This window comes from Schistocerca piceifrons, chromosome 6 (genome assembly GCF_021461385.2).
Source record: "Schistocerca piceifrons isolate TAMUIC-IGC-003096 chromosome 6, iqSchPice1.1, whole genome shotgun sequence".
Lineage (NCBI taxonomy): Eukaryota > Metazoa > Arthropoda > Insecta > Orthoptera > Acrididae > Schistocerca > Schistocerca piceifrons.
The window spans coordinates 424,289,459-424,311,716 of NC_060143.1; the positions used below are offsets into that span (position 1 = coordinate 424,289,459).

Consider the following 22,258-nt stretch of genomic DNA (forward strand, 5'->3'; position numbering starts at 1 on the left):
GTCAAAACAAAACACCGCTAAAAGACAGTATGTTATAGGTTAGAAACTGCCAGATTCCTGTATAGTGAATAGGTCCAAAATAAAACGTACCATAGTGATTGCTTCTCCGATCTGTACGGAACTGCGTACATGGGATGCGATCAACACGACGTCTATAATAACAATCCATACACGCAGCGCCTCCATGTTACATTAGAAAAAAACTGCCAAATATTTGAAACAAGCAAAATTATAAATAACACTACTACTCGATTCACTCACGACGATATCCTTGCTAACCTCATCCTCTTAAGTTCCTACTTAACCTTACCCTCGGAAATCGTTCCAACTACAGAGAGAAACAGTCTAATCTTTGTGAGAAAAACAAAATAAAAATGTAATCGCTATCAGTTTCTCTACCAACAATTTAACCTATTGTCTCAGGTTGCACCCTAACTATATTCTCGGACATCGCTAAATGTTTGTAACATGCAGTACGGTTTACAAACACCAGAGATTACACTGGTTACTAAGACAACCACAGTTAACATTTAATAACAGGCCGCCTACATCCTTCGCAACGAAAACTAATGGCGTCGCAAAGGACGTCATTGATCAAAGCAAGTGGGTGAAATCTAAAGGCGCACTTCATCCGCTACTTGTGTCATTCACACTATAATAACAACGATATAGTTTTGTTTTTTGACTTTATCAAATCGAAGATATGCGATCTCTTATGTTAAAATGCTTGGATAAAAATTCCTAGATCAACATCTCTAAAACTCCTCTATTTTTTTTCTTATCTGATTCCGTGTATAGCAGGCACCAGACATTACACATCATCATAATCTGTTGAGTTTTTATTGATCTGAAGATGGCTCGTCAATGAGCTGAAACTAGTTATCAAATAAAGTGATCTTGATCTAGGATTTTTTTATCCACATATTTTAACGAAACAACTGATAACAAGTAGAGCTTATTTCTAATAACATTACGATACGTGGTGTAGATTCACTGCGTCCGATTAACAATGTCAGAGCATGCTGAACGTTCTATTTCTTGTAATTGTTTCTCCCGGCGTATTTGTTGATTGAACAGTCCACGGCTGTACTGTCAGCCATAGTATCCAAGGGGCACAATATTTCGGTGATCAGACATGTTGCCATCGTCAGGTGCGCTGGCGAACTAAGCTCATGAGGGCAAGCGGCCGACTTACGTGATCTGATTTCTTACATTTTAGATAAGTTTAGGATGAGCGTAGTCGCTCGTCATTCTTAAAGTCAAAATTCTTCTATGAAGCTGTAATTGTGCCGCCACTAGAGGTTACGCTTTCGCGGCAATTCGAAGGATCGTGCGATTACAGCTGTGGCTGCGCAAGCGCTGCAGCATGAGGGCACTGCTAGCGGAGCGAAGCTACAGTAGCGCCATCCGGAACGAACATGGGAGTCTGCTGTGTACTACAGACAGAATGTCGAGTACCGCGGAGAGAAGAAGACGGCATTGTGGAACGGTCGAACAGAAAGCGCGGATACACGGTCCAGTCACATTAATGTGACATCGACCTATGCTCGACATCAAAGTGTAATAACCACCCGCAGACGGCAGATGACAGCACTAGCGATAGACGGTATATAAAGCATGTCCGGGGAGGGATTGGGGGGGGGGGGGGGAGACAATGCAGTCGTTGCCGTAACTTGGAAATGCAGACCTTCACCTGACGTCTAAAAGGACAGGATCATTGACTTTCCGGCCTAGGGTAGAAATACACTACTGGCCATTAAAATTGTTACACCAAAAAGAAATGCAGATGATAAACGGGTATTCATTGGACAAGTATATTATACGAGAATTGACATGTGATTACATTTTCACGCAATTTCGGTGCATAGATCCTGAGAAATCAGTACCCAGAACAACCACCTCTGGCCGTAATAACGACCTTGATACGCCTGGGCATAGAGTCAGACAGAGCTTGGATGGCGTGTACAGGTACAGCTGCCCATGCAGCTTCAACACCATACCACAGTTCATCAAGAGTAGTGACTGGCGTATTGTGACGAGCCAGTTGACTCGGCCACCATTGACCAGACGTTTTCAGTTGGTAAGAGATCTGGAGAATGTGCTGGCCAGGGCAACAGTCGAACATTTTCTGTATCCTGAAGGGCCCGTGCAGGACCTGCAACATGCGGTAGTGCATTATCCTGCAGAAATGTAGGGTTTCGCAGGGATGGAATGAACGATAGAGCCACGGGTCGTAACACATCTGAAATGTAACGTCCACTGTTCAAAGTGCCGTCAATGCGAACAAGAGGTGACCGAGACGTGTAACCAATGGCACCCCATACCATCACGCCGGGTGATACGCCAGTATGGCGATGACGAATACATGCTTCCAATGTGCGTTCACCGCGATGTCGCCAAACTCAGATGCGACCATCATGATGCTGTAAACAGAACCTGGATTCATCCGAAAAAATGGCGTTTTGCCATTCGTGCACCCAGGTTCGTTGTTGAGTACACCATCGCAGGTGCTCCTGTCTGTGATGCAGCGTCAAGGGTAACCGCAGCCATGGTCTCCGAGCTGACAGTCCATGCTGCTGCAAACGTCGTCGAGTTGTTCGTGCAGATGGTTGTTGTCTTGCAAACGTCCCCATCTGTTGACTCAGGGATCGAGACGTGGCTGCACGACCCGTTACAGCCATGCGGATAAGATGCCTGTCATCTCGACTACTAGTGATACGAGGCCGTTGGGATCGAGCACGGCGTTCCGTATTACCCTCCTGAACCCACCGATTCCATATTCTGCTAACAGTCATTGGATCTCGACCAATGCGAGCAGCAATGTCGCGATACGATAAACCGTAATCGCGATAGGATCCGACCTCTATCAAAGTCGGAAACGTGATGGTACGCATTTCTCCTCCTTACACGAGGCATCACAACAACGTTTCACCAGGCAACGTCGGTCAACTGCTGTTTGTGTATGAGTAATCGGTTGGAAACTTTCCTTATGTCAGCACGTTGTAGGTGTCGCCACCGGCGCCAACCTTGTGTGAATGCTCTGAAAAGCTAATCATTTGCATATCACTGCATCATCTTCCTGTCGGTTAAATTTCGCGTCTGCAGCACGTCATCTTTATAGTGTAGCAATTTTAATGGCCAGTAGTGTATTTCCGAAGGAGCTAAGTCAGTAAACTCTTCTCGTGCCGCGCTGTTTAAAGTATACCGTGCATTGCTAAGTGGTGCTACCCGAAACCAGCGCCAAGGCAACAGTGATTCACCAAGGACCATATATAACAGGGGTTAACGATGACGGTGGAGAACAGAGGAGCAACTGTTGAGCAGCTGCCCCTCCCCCCCCCCCCCCCCACCCTCCCAGATGAGCCAAGATGCTCACAATGGAGTCTCCTGAACTATTGTTCAGCGAACGTTACTGACTGTGGGCTTCCGCAGCAGGTGTCTAGTTCATTCGCCCATAGTGACTGCTTTTCATCGCCGGCGAAGGCTGGAATTTGCACGCCAGTACCGCAACTGTCCACTTAGTGGCGACAGATGGCCTTTCACATAAACCACGGTTTATGCTCCATCGCAAAGATGAGCACTGGCGTGTAAGGCGTGAAGCGCAACAATCGTCGGAAGGGTCCAGGCCGGAGGAGAGACGTTACAAATGGAGAATGTTTTCGTGGCATTCCCAGGGTGATCTCGTCGATCTGTAACGTATAATGGATCGACACAAGTATGCGTCTATCTTTGGAGACCATGTCGACCCCTACTTGCAGTTTGTTTTTCTTCAGCACGATGGAATCTATCTGCAGGACAACGCAACCTGTCAAACACTTCACAGGATATGTGCGTGTTTCGAAGAACACCAGGGCGAGTAAACCTCACTCCCTCAGCAACACACACCCCGGTTTGAAACTCGATCGAGAATCTGCGGAACCATCTCAGTCGGACTGTTCGAACCGAGATCCGAGAAACCCAGTGCAGAACTGGAGTCGCCATGGTGCCGCATTCCTCTCGGTACCTTCCAGGTCCTCACTAACTTCCTTCTTACACGTCTAGCAACGGTCCGCGGCTGGGAAGAAGAGCCTGGTGTTTAATGGAAGCAGGTACGGCATGTACGGTGCTGTTTCAGGAAAACAGTCTCTGCTGTGCGCTTACTGGAGTTTAGGACTGGGGTTCGACTTTGAGCTCTGTGGATGTGTACCTGTTTGAATGCAGCTCTCCTCGGGCTGTGGTGCATCTTGTAAACCTGTATGTTGCACGGGAGTTGTCGTATTTGCAGTAAGTAGAAGACAGAGCTGTACGGCGGATATATACACTCGCTCTGATGAGCATGACTGTATTAATATACAGTGCTGTATAATGTTTGTGACACTTGTTTTGATCAGAAGTTTTAAGTTGGATTGTAGATTTACATAATAGCAATCAGTGAATTAAACTATGATTTATTTTTAACTACCTGACATTCCTACAGTTGCAGGCGGTGATATTTCAATATGGTGTTGCAGTTTTGGAAAACATTTTGTTTGCCAAGATTGCAAGGAAGAATCCAACTACTACTAGTTTCAACCAGTTAAATGGCCATCTTCAGATCACATAACATACATCGGTTATTAAAGTGAGACGCTTTACAATTCTATACTCATAGATAATTGTGGTCATTTAATTGGTCGAAGTTCCCGGGTTCGATTCCCGGCGGGGTCAGGGATTTTCTCTGCCTCGTGATGACTGGGTGTTGTGTGATGTCCTTAAGTTAGTTAGGTTTAAGTAGTTCTAAGTTCTAGGGGACTGATGACCATAGATGTTAAGTCCCATAGTGCTCAGAGCCATTTGAATTGGTCGAAACTAACATACGTTGTATCCTTCCTTGCTATCTTGGCAAATAAAAAGTTTTCCAAAAGAAGACTGCAATTCTAAATTGTGCTTTTGTCGCTGTTGCTTATGCATATGTCGGGCACAGTGATATTCTGATTAAATCACAATGCTGATCTTGAACTTCCCTGTATTCTGTAGGCTAATTTTATTTGGTTCTCTGTTTTCATTTTCATTCCTTGTAATAGTATACATTTATTTTCTGCCTTTAATATTTTAATAATTACTTGTTATTGAATATTTTATGGTATGGAATTGTGTTTGGCTTTCCGATGTTTCTTCAAACAGTGTAATTTCATTATCCGAGTTTCGTATTTGATTATTACTGACGTTTGCCTTTGAGGTTGCGCGATCACCGGGAGTTTATATAACTTTCTACTGTTCCTTGACTTTTGTTGTGGAAGTGTGTCTTGTTAATACAGTGAAGACCCAAAGAAGCTGGTATACCTACACAATATCGTGTAGGGCCCCCGCGAGCAGACAAAAGAACTGCGACACGACGTGGCTTGGACTCGACTAATATCTGAACTAGTAATGAGGGAATTGACACCATGAATCCTGCAGCGCTGCCCATAAACCCTTAACAAAACGAGAGGGTGGAGATATCTTCTCAACAGCATCTTGCAAGGCATACCAGATATGCTCAATAATGTTCATGTCTGAGTAGTTTGGTGGCCAGCGGAAGTGTTGAAAATCGGACGAGTGTTCCTGGAGCCACTCTGTAGCAATTCTAAACGTGTGGGGTGTCGCATTGTCCTGCTGGAATTTCCCAAGTCCGTCGGAATGCACAATGGGCATGAATGTATGCTGGTGATCAGACAGAATGCTTACGTACGTGTCACCTTCTCGGAGTCGTATCTAAACGTAACAGGGGTCCCATATCACTCCAACTGCACAGGCCTCGCACCATTACAGAGCCTCCACCAGCTTGAACAGTCCCCTGCTGACAAGCACGATCTATGGATTCATGAGGTTGGTTCAAATGGTTCACATGGTTCTGAGCACTATGGGACTTAACATCTGAGCTCATCAGTCCCCTAGAACTTAGAAATACTTAAACCTAACTAACCTAAGGACATCACACACATCCATGCCCGAGGCAGGATTCGAACCTGCGACCGTAGCGGTCGCGCGGTTCCAGACTGAAGCACCTAGAACCGCTCGGCCACTTCGGCCGGCTCGTGAGGTTGTCTCCATAACCGTACACGTCCAACTGCACCATACAAATTGAAACAAGAGTCGTCGGGAAAAGCAACATGTTTCGAGTCATCAACAGTTAAATGACGGTGTTGACAGGCCCAAGCAAGGCGTATAGTTTTGTCTCGTAGAGTCATCAAGGGTACACGAGTGGGCCTTCGGCTCCGGAAGCTCATATTGATGACGTTTCGTTGAATGGTTCAAATGGTTCAAATGGCTCTGAGAACTATGGGACTTAACTTCTGAGGTCATCAGTCCCCTAAAACTTAGAACCACTTAAACCTAACTAACCTAAGGATATCACACACATCCATGCCCGAGGCAGGATTCGAACCTGCGACCGTAGCGGTCGTGCGGTTCCAGAGTGTAGCGCCTAGAACCGTTCGCTTGAATGGTTTGGATGCTGACACTTGCTGATGGTCCAGCATTGAATTCTGCAGCTATTTGCGGAAGGGTTGCACTTCTCAATTTAATAAACTTTACCAACAGCCGTACACTTTAAGATATTTTATTTTATTCTGAAAGCAACCAGTTTCTGCAATTCATTTTGACATCTTCAGGCCCCATACACTCTTTTTCAAATCAACGAACATATAGTACGGCGCCATAAAACTGGATATCGTGAATTCCAGTCGTTGTGCAGCTGATTCATACGAAAGCGTGACAGTTGCTATCACTCTTTCAAATAAAGTATCTTAATGTGTACGGCTGTTGGTAAAGTTTATTGAATTGAAAAGTACGTACCAGCATGTCCCCTGGCCGTAATGGACCAACAGAGGGTTGCACTTCTGTCACATTGAAAGATTATCTTCAGTCGTCATTGGTCCCATCTTTGCAGGATTTTTCTTCCGGCCGCAGCGATGTCGGAGATTTGATGTTGAAACACATTCCTCATATTCACGGTACACTCATGAAATGGTCGTACGGGAAAATCCTCACTTCATCGTTATCTCAGAGATGTGTCCGACCGCTTGTGCGCCGACTATAATACCACGTTCAAACTCAAATCTAGACAACCTGCCATTGTAGCAGCAATAACCGATCTAACAACTGCGCCAGACACTTGTTTTCTTCTACAGGGTGTTACAACAAGGTACGGCCCAACTGTCAGGAAACATTCCTCACACACAAAGAAATAAAATATATTATGTGGACATGTGTCCGGAAACGCTTACTTTCCATGTTAGAGCTCATTTTATTACTTCTCTTCAAATCACATTAATCATGGAATTGAAACACACAGCAACAGAACGTACCAGCGTGACTTCAAACACTTTGTTACAGGAAATATTCAAAATGTCCTCCGTTAGCGAGGATACATGCATCCACCCTCCGTCGCATGGAATCCCTGATGCGCTGATGCAGCCCTGGAGAATGGTGTATTGTATCACAGCCGTCCACAATACGAGCACGAAGAGTCTCTACATTTGGCACCGGGGTTGCGTAGACAAGAGCTTTCAAATGCCCCCATAAATGAAAGTCAAGAGGGTTGAGGTCAGGAGCGCGTGGAGGCCATGGAATTGGTCCGCCTCTACCAATCCATCGGTCACCGAATCTGTTGTTGAGAAGCGTACAAACACTTCGACTGAAATGTGCAGGAGCTCCATCGTGCATGAACCACATGTTGTGTCGTACTTGTAAAGGCACATGTTCTAGCAGCACAGGTAGAGAATCCCGTATGAAATCATGATAACGTGCTCCATTGAGCGTAGGTGGAAGAACATGGGGCCCAATCAAGACATCACCAACAATGCCTGCCCAAACGTTCACAGAAAATCTGTGTTGATGACGTGATTGCACAATTGCGTGCGGATTCTCGTCAGCCCACACATGTTGATTGTGAAAATTTACAATTTGATCACGTTGGAATGAAGCCTCATCCGTAAAGAGAACATTTGCACTGAAATGAGGATTGACACATTGTTGGATGAACCATTCGCAGAAGTGCACCCGTGGAGGCCAATCAGCTGCTGATAGTGCCTGCACACGCTGTACATGGTACGGAAACAACTGGTTCTCCCGTAGCACTCTCCATACAGTGACGTGGTCAACGTTACCTTGTACAGCAGCAACTTCTCTAACGCTGGCATTAGGGTTATCGTCAACTGCACGAAGAATTGCCTCGTCCATTGCAAGTGTCCTCGTCGTTCTAGGTCTTTCCCAGTCGCGAGTCATAGGCTGAAATGTTCCGTGCTCCCTAAGACGCCAATCAATTGCTTCGAACGTCTTCCTGTCGGGACACCTTCGTTCTGTAAATCTGTCTCGATACAAACGTACCGCGCCACGGCTATTGCCCCGTGCTAATCCATACATCAAATGGGCATCTGCCAACTCCGCATTTGTAAACATTGCACTGACTGCAAAACCACGTTCGTGATGAACACTAACCTGTTGATGCTACGTACTGATGTGCTTGATACTAGTACTGTAGAGCAATGAGTCGCATGTCAAGACAAGTACCGAAGTCAACATTACCTTCCTTCAATTGGGCCAACTGGCGGTGAATCGAGGAAGTACAGTACATACTGACGAAACTAAAATGAGCTCTAACATGGAAATTAAGCGTTTCCGGACACATGTCCGCAAAACATCTTTTCTTTATTTGTGTGTGAGGAATGTTTCCTGAAAGTTTGGCAGTATCTTTTTGTAACACCCTGTATAGTTGTCGCCGACCGCGGCGCCGTATTCTGCCTGTTAACATATCTCTGTATTTGAATACGCATGCCTATACCAGTTTCTTTGGCGCTTCAGTGTAAATTCTTGCTGTTTTTTGGGCTCTCCAGGCGATTGACTGAAAACTAAAACAATTTTAATGATTTTTGTAAAATGAGATTCTGTGTGTTTCGTAAATAAATGGTTAAAAGCAAGTATTCACTCACAGCTCAACACAGTGCTGCCACTCCAACTACCACCATTACAACAGTTGCTAAGCAATATGACGGGCACAACAACTACCCCACCTTGGAATCGCAAAAAAATGGTTCAAATGGCTCTGAGCACTATGCGACTTAACTTCTGAGGTCATCAGTCACCTAGAACTTAGAACTAATTAAACCTAACTAACCTAAGGACATCACATACATCCACGCCCGAGGCAGGATTCGAACCTGCGACCGTAGCGGTCACGCGGTTCCAGACTGAAGCGCCTAGAAACGCACGGCCACACCGGCCGGCTTGGAATCACATCGTGGTTGCCAGACTGCTCCTTCAGCAGCTGAACCTAAGGAGGTGCGAGAGCGAAACGATGATGTCAGTACCAGTGACTGCTCAACAGTTCCAGGGACAACTGGTGCATTACTTTCCCTGATAACAGTAGTCAACTGCAACCCGTCACTACCAGCGGCTAAGGCGGGCAGTTCTAGCGAAACACTACCTGTAGTTTGCTATCAAAGGCACGCTCTTTCAGTGCCTGGCTTTAATTCGCCTTTTTTTAGCACTTGCTTCTGGTTTTGCAGCCCCTGAACCGCGACCCCCCGGACGGCCGCCCTCTGTGGCGGTTCACGGCGTTCGCGCAGGACGATGGCGGCGCCGGACTGGTGGGCTACGCGGACGTGCAGGTGGCCCTCACCGACGTCAACGACAACGCGCCCACCTTCCCGCAGCAGCCCTACCACGGACAAGTCATCGAAAACGCGCCAGCAGGTAAGACAACACAGTACAGGCAGTGTGACTGCAGCATTGCAGCCAGTGGCGAAATCGTTCCCTAGAAGTTCCCGACCACTCACTTCCACAATGCTCGGTATCACTCCCTTTCAAGCGGGCGACATCACTCCAATAACTGCGACTCAAAAGGCGACTGGCTCCTTACAGACGGCTACGAAAAAAAAGTGGTTAGGAATGGTACAATGCAGCGTGTGGAGTAAATCTCTTTTACACGACCCATTTCTTATTCTTCCTCTTCTTCTTCTCCTCCTCTTCCTCCTTCTCCTCCTCCTCCCCATCTTCTTAGGGGTAATCGCCTGTTAGGGTATACATCGTTACGTGGGACTTCCTCTGTCTCTTCTTTCTTGGCACATACAATTTCTGGCCTTTAAGAGAAGACTGTCACTCCTCATTCTTTCTAGGTGTTTGTTCAATTTTTTTCTGTACTCAAAAAATGGTTCAAATGGCTCTGAGCACTATGGGACTTAACATCTTAGGTCATCAGTCCCCTAGAACTTAGAACTACTTAAACCTAACTAACCTAAGGACATCACACACATCCATGCCCGAGGCAGGATTCGAACCTACGACCGTAGCAGTCCCGCTGTTCCGGACTGCAGCGCCTAGAATCGCACGGCCACCACGGCCGGCTTTCTGTACTCCGTAATTTTATTACTTAAAGTAAAATCTTGATTCCTTAGTTTTTCTTCTACCCTGCAACTTTTAACTCATCTAAGTAATTTCATTTCTTGCGCCTGAATACGACTTTCTTGCTTCTTGCTAATCATCCAGATTTCAGTTTCATAGAGCGCAGTGAGGACTGCATATGTTTTGTAGAATTTAATTTGAACATCCTTCCTAGTTTTGTTGTTAAGGTTTCTGTTAATTGTTCCACAAAAAATGGTTCAAATGGCTCTGAGCACTATGGGACTTAACATCTTAGGTCATCAGTCCCCTAGAACTTAGAACTACTTAAACCTAACTAACCTAAGGACATCACACACATCCATGCCCGAGGCAGGATTCGAACCTGCGACCGTAGCAGTCCCGCGGTTCCGGACTGCAGCGCCTAGAACCGCACGGCCACCACGGCCAGCAATTGTTCCACATACCCGGCTAAATTTACTAAGCTTAATCTCTATATCTTTGCTGTAGTCCTACGTCCCCTCGCCTCCTAGGTAACTGAAATGTTCTACTTGCTCTAAAATCCTTTGGTCTACCACCATTTTAGTTTTATTGTGTTCTTTTCCCCAGGAAGACCATTGTCTTAGTTTTTCTGTTGAAATCTCCATGTCAAATATCGTAGTTATTTATTTCAGTAAGCACATTCCTTTCTGAAAGTGCTCTTCTTTATGTGCTAGGATCACTGCATCGTCAGAATATAGTAAGTTGTATGAAAGAATCCTCCCGTCTAGGTATGTACATTTTTAGAATTCTGTCTAAAACATACGTATTATTTCATGTATGTTAATGTTAAGCAAATTTGGGAAGGTACAGCAGCCTTGTCGAACTCCTTTGATAGACGGTATCTCCTTACTCATTTTTCCGTTTAGGATAGAGTGACAGACGTGTTCTGATACACACTTTCTATCGCATTTATTAGATATTTCGGATAAGCGCGTTTCGTCGTTATCTTTCAAAGTTTCTGCCTATTGACACTCTGAAAATCTTTTTTAAAATCAATAAAAGCAGTTCGTGTTGGTTTATTATATTCTCTACGGCTTTGTACTATCTGTTGTAAAATAAAAACTGCATCTATCGCACAGCGTCCTTTCATAAACACGTTTGTTCCCTAAGCAGTACTACTTTCGTTATGTCTTAAGTCTTAATTCTTAGCATATATCTTGCATGTTAAGTCTAGTAAATTTATTGCCCTGTAGTTACTGCATAAGGTTTAGTTTCCTTTTTTGAAAATTCATACAACTCTATCAGTCTTCCAGGCTTTTGGGATTCTCTTGCTTTTCCAACATTCGTTAAAGAGATGCAGCATTCGTAGATGTAACATCATTCATCCGTATTATAGCAGTTCAATATTAATACTATCTCTTCCTATCACTTTTCTGTTCTTAAGTGATGTTAAGGCAGATTTTATTTCGTCAGACTGCATTTCATCTAAACTCCTTTCATCTATTGTTTCAGTTTAAGTTCCTTGTACTGAATCATCATACCGTAATCCTTTGTAATAACTTTCCCGTTGTTCCGCTTGAACATTTTTTATTAGTATCTTCCCTTCTTAATGTTCTGTTTAAAGGTTTTTAAACGTTATAAGCCATTTGCTGCCTCTCGTAAACATCATTGTCGATATTATAACAAATCTATGCCAGTGTTCTTGGTGTGCCTTTCCTTTCTGCACATTTAGCAATATAGAATTGCATCTTTTCAGCTGTGGGGTTGCTCAGGTATTTTATATATGCATTTTGTTTTTATTTAACAGCTTCTATTACATTCTCATTTCACATTATTAGGCCCTAGCTCTTCCATAATTTTTCTTTTTACCAGGAGTTTCTTCTGGTACTCTGTTCATGACTTTCTTTAGATTATTCCATTCCTCTTCTGTATTATGTTTAGTTTGCAAATTTGCTAACTCTTTAATTAGTCTGCTTTGGCGAGGATGCTTGATGCTGTCCACGTCAAGCAAATATACTTTATAAACATTTTGATCTTGTTGGTTACTTATTTCTTTTATCATATTGTTCCATTTAGCAAAAGGATCTATTCTGGAGATTAATAGAAAATGATCTGAACCTATATCTTGTCCTCTATAAATCCTTGTATCCCTTACTTGATCCGCTAGCTTATTTACTAAAATGTAGTGATTCACTGATTTCAGAATTTTTCGTACAACACAGAGTGACCAGTATCAATAAAGTTCTCTGCTGCAGCCGATTATAGAGCTGTAAAAGTCGGGTGTACCTGCGATGTTCCACATATTTTCCATGGACTGTACGAGTCGTGTATCCAGTATATGAAAAGCTACATTCGCGGGGGATCTTGTAAATCCCGATCTTCTGAATCATCTAGCCATCTTTAACTGAACCAAAATCTGCTGATGGACTTCCAGAGATACATAAGAAAGATGATCCCATGCGTCCAATAGTGACTAACACTGGCTCTCCAAACTATGAGTGTGCCAAACATCTGGCGTCGCTATGAAGATCTTCAGTGGGAAAAAGTTCTCATCACATACGCAGCTATGTGGACTTCATTGGCAAACCTAAATCATTGAAACTGAACAGCCAGATCCGATGGATTTGGATTTGGCCAATGCCTGGAGAACCGTACGTACCATCAAGTGTAGTGACAACAGGGTTGTACATAAGAGGTGTTGTCATGGTGTGGAGGTGTACTTCGTGGTTAAGATGTGGTCCGATTATTGCACTTCAGAAAACGCTAAATGCGGAAGGATATGAATACATTTGACAGCATTGTTTGGTGTGTGCGGTAGAGGAAGAGTTCTGTACTAGCACGACGGTGCACCTCAGCATAACGCAGCATCTGTGAGGTGACAATTTGTCGACAGTAACAGTCCTCAAATGGAACAGCCTGTCCAGAGTGCCGGCCTGAACCCAATGGAACACCTTTGGAATGAATTAAAATGTTCGCTTCGCTCCAGACCTCAGCGTCCTGCATCAGTACGTTCTCCAGTGTCGGCCCTTGAGGAAGAAAGGACTGCCGTTCCTCCACAGACAGTCAGACACTTCATTGAAAGTGTCCCCAGCAGAGCTCAGGTCGTAATAAAGACGAAGGTTGGACACATCCCGCACTAATGTCTGCTAATAAGTGTCCGGATACTGTTGATCAAATAATGTTCGGTGATACCTTATTCGTTCTAAAGACACAAAAGCAGGCAGGATTTTTGTTAGCTGTACACCGTTAACCTATGTTACGAGGAACTCAGTTTGTCATAGCACGGTGACTGGCAACAGTCTTCTAACGTTGCATTCCTCACTTTATGCAAAAAACCAGACGAGTTGAACATTTCGATTCCTAAGTTAAAAAACACTGTTGACTTGCGTTGTTGTGACACAAGACGTTATGACACCTAATATATGCTATTCATCTCTTCACCAGCATCATATAATCGCAGTCAGACCACACAACTAGCGGGTTCAACACGCGTCAACTCCAATAAACAAGTTTAACATCTGTAAGCTCATTGTTTGTCGCAGACTGAATATATCTACATTCAAATGTGCCTTTTCTGCTTACTAGGTACGTTCATCCTGAATGTGACAGCAGTGGACATGGACGATCCTTATGAGGGAAGCAACGCGAGGGTCAGATATTCCATTGAGAAGAACGCTGTGGATGAGGACACGGACTCGGCCATATTTAAAATTGACGTAGACACGGGCGAAGTGTCGACTGCAATCTGTTGCCTGGACCGCGAGCGCACGCCTGGTTACTCCATCCAGGTGGTCGCCACAGACGGAGGGGGACTCCAAGGTAACGGCACTGGTAATTCAGTAACTGCTGTGTCTCTTCCGAAAACACCTTTACTCACCAGAAACTATTGGCCATTCATGAATGTCCCCATGACAGCAAATCTAGTCATTATCAGCCTTTAAATATCAAAGTTACTATTGCGTGACACCCTTCAATACAATAAGCTGAAAATAAAATATTGCACAACGTTTTGTGAAGTTCAAGTATGTTTCAAAGTTCTGTTAAACATTTATCAGAAAACGAATTACTTTCATAACTGTCCATCCTTGGAAGATGTAACTATCTATCATTACACAACAGCTCAAAACACCTCAAAAACGAATTGACAGGTCGACCTCATGTTATACAGCTAGCTACCCACTAGTAAACCCATGATTCTTTAAAGATTCAGACTCCCGTGTACAAAAGATCTCCGAACTCCTGATTATTTTACAGATGAGTTAATGTGTTGAAATTTTGTCGCTAAGCATGTAAGCAAATGAATGTTTAAGAAAGATTTGAAACGACATTTAAAGTTTGTTGGATATCACTAAGAGCTCTTATTACTGCGGACAAACCTCAATTAGAGTTCTGTTTTAAGAAAAAGTTAGTTTTTCATGTATCTCAATGTTTATAGCTTCATATATTCTGAACTATGTGTAGTACAAATAATTTTGCAGGTACATTCAGTGGTAAATGTGGATACTGTCTGCGAATACTGTGTTTTGCGAATAGTGATAGCAGTAAAGTATTAATAAATTAAAACGTCATGCCTAATATGGTAGTCTCACTGCATTAACAGCGAAAATGTAGTAAGCAATAAATGTTTTCCTTTCCCTCGTTTTGGGGGGGGGGGGGAGGGGGAGGGTTCCGGATGCCAGCGACAAAAACTTTGGTAAAAGTTTGAAATTACGTGTAAAGTTTGTTGCAAATGCCTAAGCGTTCTCATTCTCAAACACTGGATGAGTCGGCTGCAAAATGTTCCTGTTGAGCGAAAAAAAGACGAATATGCTTCTCTTTAAAAGTCTGTGACAGAAAATTGGGCAACCAGCCGCCTCATCCCTCATTCAGCGTTCCTCACCCAAAATTTTGACATGCAAACATATTTCGCCCTTTTAACACAGGGTGTTCTAAGTCCTTTCACCCAGTCTCTCTTTGAAGTGGGGCCTTCATAGTCAGACCTCTCTCTCTCTCTCTCTCATTGCGATGGTCTATATATGCCTCTCTCCCAGTGTCTCCTTTTCTCCCGTTGGTGCTTTCTCCTGTCTGTCTCTCCCACTATCTTCATCCCCTTTCCACACTCTTCCTTAGTCTCCTTCTCTGCCACTGTCTCTCGGCCTCTTTGCCATCGTCCCATTCTTTTTCTCTTCCATTCCCACTGTCTCTTCCTGTCTGGTTTAGTCTGCTGTCTTTCTCTTGAGCCGCCATTGTCTCCTCTCTACACACGTCTATGGGGGTGGTTTTCTTGGCGTTTTGATCAAATACTGGGAAATTTTAACTTGTGGGTACAAGAGATGGAGGAAAGGAGGCAAATATCCTCGTGTTGTAGTTCGCCGTTCTGGTGGGGAGAGGGAGGGGCGGGAGCGGGGGAGGAGTCCAGACTCCTCAACCCTATGTATGGACACCACTCATATCACGTTCCCACTGTCTCATCTCTCTTTTGCTCTCACTGCTACTCTCTCTTTTTCACTTTTACTACCACTGTCTCTGTGACCACGACTATCTCCTCTCTCTTTGGCTCACACTACTACCGTCATCTCTCTTTCTCTTTCAGTGGCATTTTTGCTCTCCCACCATCACCGTCTCTCCCATTGGCACTGTCTGCTCTCTCTTTCGCTATTACTGTCTCCCTGCTTCTACCTTTCAGCACAAAAAGCGCAAATATGTTTGCCTGTCAAAAGTTTTGGTGAGGAAGGAGAAGTGACGATTGGCAGCTGGCTCCCCACATTTCTTCAGACAATGGCGGGTCAAGAGAAAGACAGCAGACTAAACCAGACAGAAAGAGGCAGTGGGAATGGAAGAGAAAAAGAATGGGACGATGTCTTTGAAAGAGGAGGATGTTTCCCTTTTTTGTGCTCTGACAGGAGAATTTTTCAGCCTGTTTCCTTCTTTTCCCTGCTACAGCAGGGTGTGATGTTTGTTGTTGTTGTAGTTGTTGTTGTTGTGGTCTTCAGTCCTGAGACTGGTTTGATGCAGCTCTCCATGCTACTCTATCCTGTGCAAGCTTCTTCATCTCCCAATACTTACTGCAACTTACATCCTTCTGAATCTGCTTAGTGTATTCATCTCTTGGTCTCCCTCTACGATTTTTACCCTCCACGCTGCCATCCAATGGTAAATTTGTGATCCCTTGATGCCTCAGAACATGTCCTACCAACCGGTACCTTCTTCTTGTCAAATTGTGCCACAAACTCCTGTTCTCCCCAATTCTATTCAATACCTCCTCGATAGTTATGTGATATACCCATCTAATCTTCAGCATTCTTCTGTAGCACCACATTACGAAAGCTTCTGTTCTCTTCTTGTCCAAACTATTTATCGTCCATGTTTCACTTCCATACATGGCTACACTCCATACAATTACTTTCAGAAACGACTTCCTGACACTTAAATCTATACTCGATGTTAACAAATTTCTTTTCTTCCGAAACGCTTTCCTTACCATTGCCAGTCTAGATTTTATACCCTCTCTACTTCGACCATCATCAGTTATTTTGCTCCCCAAAGAGCAAAACTCCTTTAAGTGCCTCATTTCCTAATCTAATTCCCTCAGCTTCATCCGACTTAATTCGACTACTTTCCATTATCCACGTTTTGCTTTTGTTGATGTTCATCTTATATCCTCCTTTCAAGGCTCTGTCCATTCCGTTCAACTGCTCTTCCAAGTCCTTTGCTGTCTCTGACAGAATTACAATGTCATCGACGAACCTCAACGTTTTTATGCCTTCTCCATGAATTTTAATACCTACTCCGAACTTTTCTTTTGTTTCCTTTACTGCTTGTTCAATATACAGATTGCATAACATCGGGGAAACGCTACAATCCTGCGTCACTCACTTCCCAACCACTGCTTCTCTTTCATGTCCCTCGACTCTTATAACTGCCATCTGGTTTCTATACAAATTGTAAATAGCCTTTCGCTCCCTGTATTTTACCCCTGCCACATTTAGAATTTGAAAGACAGTATTCCAGTCAGCATTGTCAAAAGCTTTCTCTAAGTCTACAAATGCTAGAAACGTAGGTTTGCATTTCCTTAATCTATTTTCTAAGATAAGTCGTCGGGTCAGTATTGCCACACGTGTTCCAACATTTCTAGGGAATCCAAACTGATCTTCCCCGAGATTGGCTTCTACCAGTTTTTCCATCCGTCTGTAAAGAATTCGCATTAGTATTTTGCAGCTGTGACTTATTAAACTGATAGTTCGGTAATTTTCACATCTGTCAACACCTGCTTGCTTTGGGATTGGAATTATTATATTCTTCTGGAAGTCTGAGGGTATTTCGCCCGTTTCATACTTCTTGCTCACCAGATCGTAGAGTTTTGTCAGGACTGGGTCTCCCAAGGCCGTAAGTAGTTGCAATGGAATGTTGTCTACTCCTGGGGCCTTGTTTTGACTCAGGTCTTTCAGTGCTCTGTCAAACTCTTCGCGCAGTATCATATCTCCCATTTCATCTTCATCTACATCCTCTTCCATTTCCATAATATTGCCCTCAAGTACATCACCCCTGTATAGACCCTCTATATACTCATTCCACCTTACTGCTTTCCCTTCTTTGCTTAGAACTGGGTTTCCATCTGAGCTCTTGATATTCAAACAAGTGGCTCTCTTTTCTCCAAAGGTCTCTTTAATTTCCCTGTAGGCAGTATCCGTCTTACCCCTAGTGAGATAAGCCTCTACATCCTTATATCTGTCCTCTAGCCATCCCTGCTTAGCCATTTTGCACTTTCTGTCGATCTCATTTTTGAGACATTTGTATTCCTTTTTGCCTGCTTCATTTACTGCATTTTTATATTTTCTCCTTTCACGAATTAAATTCAATATTTCTTCTGTTACCCAAGGATTTCTACTAGCCCTCGTCTTTTTACGTACTTGATCCTCCGCTGCCTTCACTACTTCATCCCTCATAGCTACCCATTCTTCTTCTTCTACTGTTTTTCTTTCCCCCATTCCTGTCAATTGTTCCCTTATGCTCTCCCTGAAATTCTGTACAACCTCTGGTTTAGTCAGTTTCTCCAGGTCCCATCTCCTTAAATTCTCACCTTTTTGCAGTTGCTTCAGTTTTAATCTACAGTTCATAACCAAATGATTGTGATCAGAGTCCACATCTGCCCCTCGAAATGTCTTACAGTTTAAAACCTGGTTCCTAAATCTCTGTCTTACCATTATATAATCTATCTGATACCTTCTAGTATCTCCAGGATTCTTCTTTTATGATTGTTGAACCAAGTGTTAGCTACGATTAAGTTATGCTCTATGCAAAATTCTAGCAGACGGCTTCCTCTTTCATTTCTTACCCCCAATCCATATTCACCTACTATGTTTCCTTCTCTCTTCTCTCCCTTTTCCTACTCTCGAATTGCAGTCACCCATGACAATTAAATTTTCGTCTTCCTTCACTACCTGAATAATTTCTTTTATCTCATCATACATTTCATCAATTTCTTCATCATCTGCAGAGCTAGTTGGCATATAAACTTCTACTACTGTAGTAGGCGTGGACTTCGTTCTATCTTGGCCACAATAATGCGTTCACTATGCTGTTTTTAGTACCTTAAGCGCACTCCTATTTTTTATTCATTATTAAACTTACTCCTGTATTACCGCTATTTGATTTTTTATTTATAACCCTGTATTCACCTGACCAAAAGTCTTGTACCTCCTGCCACCGAACTTCACTAATTCCCACTATATCTAACTTTAACCTATCCATTTCCCTTTCTAAAATTTTTAACCTACCTGCCCGATTACGGGATCTGACATTCCACGCTCCGATCCGTAGAACGCCAGTTTTCTCTCTCCTGATAACAACGTCCTCTTGAGTAGTCCCTGCCCGGAGATCCGAATGGGGGACTATTTTACCTCCGGAATATTTTACCCAAGAGGACGCCATCATCATTTAACCATACAGTAAAGCTGCATGCCCTCGGGAAAAATTACGGCTGTAGCTTCCCCTTGCTTTCAGCCGTTTACAGTACCAGCACAGCAAGGCCGTTTTGGTGTTACAAGGCCAGATCAGTCAATCATCCAGACTGTTGCCCCTGCAACTACTGAAAAGGCTGCTGCCCCTCTTCAGGAACCACACGTTTGTCAATCATCCAGACTGTTGCCCCTGCAACTACTGAAAAGGCTGCTGCCCCTCTTCAGGAATCACACGTTTTTCTGGCCTCTCTCAACAGATACCCCTCCGTTGTGGTTGCACCTATAGTGAAATATTACTGCTTCAGCCCTTATAATTTCATTAAACCCCGATAGGCGGCGCTCTATGTAGCCTTCAAGATAGCGTCTGTAATGGAGATTCGTTCCAAGCAGAGCGCTGTCATTGAGGTTTTTTTGGCGGAAAAGCGCAGCACCACAGATATTCAAAGGCGTTTGAAGAGTGTCTACGGAGACCTGGCAGTTATCAGACGCTTAATGAGTCGTTGGGTGAGGCTCGTGACGTCATCACAAGAAGGTCGCGTAAACCTACTCTGTACCAGTCGGCCGCACATAGCTGGAACTCCTGCAATGTTGGAGCGTGCGGACACTCGCAGTCGAGGCGATAGACGGATCGTTAACGCCAACCTCGCTGCATAACTGAACATCTCTGTTGGTAGTGCTCACAACCTCGTTCACCAGCTGGGGTGTTCAAAAGTGTGTGCTCTACAGTCCTGGTCTGGCACCTTCTGACTTCCATGTGGCTCACTGTAGGAGGCACTGCGCAGGAGACAGTATTTGGATGATGGTGAGGTTACTGATGCATCAAGACTTGACTCCGACGACGACCATCAGAGTGGTACCATGCGGGTATACAACCCCTCCCAATGAGGTGGCTTAAGGTCGTCGCATTGAACGGAAATTATGTTTAAAAATAGGGTTTTGTATTCAAAATCGTGGGGAATGATATGGTGAACTGGAATCGTAAATAAACCCAACATCCTTTTGGAAACTTGGTGAACACCTCTCGTAGTATAAGGTTAACATAAAATTGTCTCTCATCCAACACAAGCACACCTTACACTATTTTACATAAAAATGCTCATTTTTAGCTAGAACTACAGTATACCAAATGATACGGTATTTGATTTTCAAGTACAAAGAATTTCGTGTGAAAAAATGTTCAAATGTGTGTGAAATCTTATGGGACTTAACTGCTAAGGTCATCAGTCCCTAAGCTTACATATTACTTAACCTAAATTATGCTAAGGACAAACACACACACCCATCCCCGAGGGAGGACTCGAACCTCCGCGGGGACCAGCCGCACAGTCCATAACTGCAGCGCCTGAGACCGCTCGGCTAATCCCGCGCGGCATTTCGTATGACAAAATATTTTTGAGGTGCTTACGCCACCGGGTGGCACCATCTAATAACATTTGCTGTGTTTTCGCTACGTCAGTTAAACAACATTTACGACTCAAACCAGATATTACGTGCATATTTTACTTGCGTAAGTACGGTAACTTTGAACCTCTGTATCTCGGTGACGGACAATGATCCCGAAAAAAGCTTCACCATTCCCAAGAATATCATCTTAAAAGTATAAGACAAAAATTTCGACGATCTGCCATGAACAGAAATCATAGATGTGGCCATCCCTACAATTGGTGCTTTCCGAACCCCAAAACGATAGTTTTCCGTTGTTTTCTCAGGAACCGTACCTGAACAAATGACGCTTCATGAGCCGCCTAAAGTCCACCCTAGACAACACCTAATGTAAAAGAACGAACCGATCTGCTCAGCCGTCCGGTGTGGCCGTGCGGTTAAAGGCGCTTCAGTCTGGAACCGCGTGACCGCTACGGTCGCAGGTTCGAATCCTGCCTCGGGCATGGATGTCTGTGATGTCCTTACGTTTAAGTAGTTCTAAGTTCTAGGGGACTGATGACCACAGAAGTTAAGTCCCATAGTGCTCAGAGCCGTTTGATTTCGATCTGCTCAATTTTCCTGGGTTGGAGGAAGTGTGTAGTATTTAAATGCCGATCTTGTACTGTAGTAAAGTTACAATATGCCCATTCTTCCAAAATATTTACAAACGGTCGTTAGGCCAAGGATTATTCAGAACACTTACCCCTTCTCTCTGTGATCAATAGTACCCGATATACCACCCGTGCCAAATCGCATTTTCGCGCGCGGCTTTATGGAACATATTGGTACTGTACGCTGTAGTGCACTGACCGATACACACTAAGATGACGTGAGTCATGGGATACCTCCTAATAGCGTGTGGAACCTTCTTTTGCCCGGCATAATGCAGCAGCTTGACATGACAAGTCCATTCCGTGTAAACACGGCCCGCGCCGTTGTGGGGCCACCACCATCTTGTGCAAAGTCCCGTTAACAACTTGGGCCCATGGCTTCGTGGGGTCTGCGCCACACTCGAACCCTACCATCTTACCAACTGAAATCTGAAATCATCTGACCAGACTAAGGTTTTCCAGTCGTCCAGGGTCCAACCGATATGGTTACAAGCCCAGAAGAGGCACTGTATGCGATGTCGTGCTGCTAGCAAAGGTACTCGCGTAGGTCACCTACTCTCACAGCCCATTAACGCCAAATTTTGCCGCTCTCTCCTAACGGATACGTTATCCGTACGTCCCACATTCATTTCTGGGGTTATTTCACGCAGTGTGTTTTGTATTTTAGCACTGACAAATATACGCAAACGCCGCTGCTATCGATCGTTAAGTGAAGGCGACTGGCCACTGCGTTGTCCGAACCGAGAGGTAATGCCTGAAATTTAGTATTCTCGGCACACTCTTGACACCGTGAATCTCGGAATTCTGATTTCCCTAATGATTTACGAAATGGAATGTCCCATGCGTCTAGCTCCAACTACTATTTCACGTTCAAAGCATCTTAATTCCCGGCGTATGGTCATAATCACATCGGAAATCTTTTCACACGAATCACTTGAGTATAAATGACAGCTCCGCCAATGCACT

General features: G+C 44.1%; 1 protein-coding gene across 1 annotated transcript in view; it reads left to right on the plus strand.

Annotated features, from left to right (window-relative positions):
* Positions 1-22,258, plus strand: part of LOC124803360 (neural-cadherin-like) — a 230,214-nt gene that overhangs the window by 70,002 nt on the left and 137,954 nt on the right. The window contains 2 exon segments of the mRNA XM_047264545.1: positions 9,507-9,693; positions 13,906-14,139. Of these exon segments, the coding sequence (XP_047120501.1) occupies positions 9,507-9,693; positions 13,906-14,139 (421 nt within the window).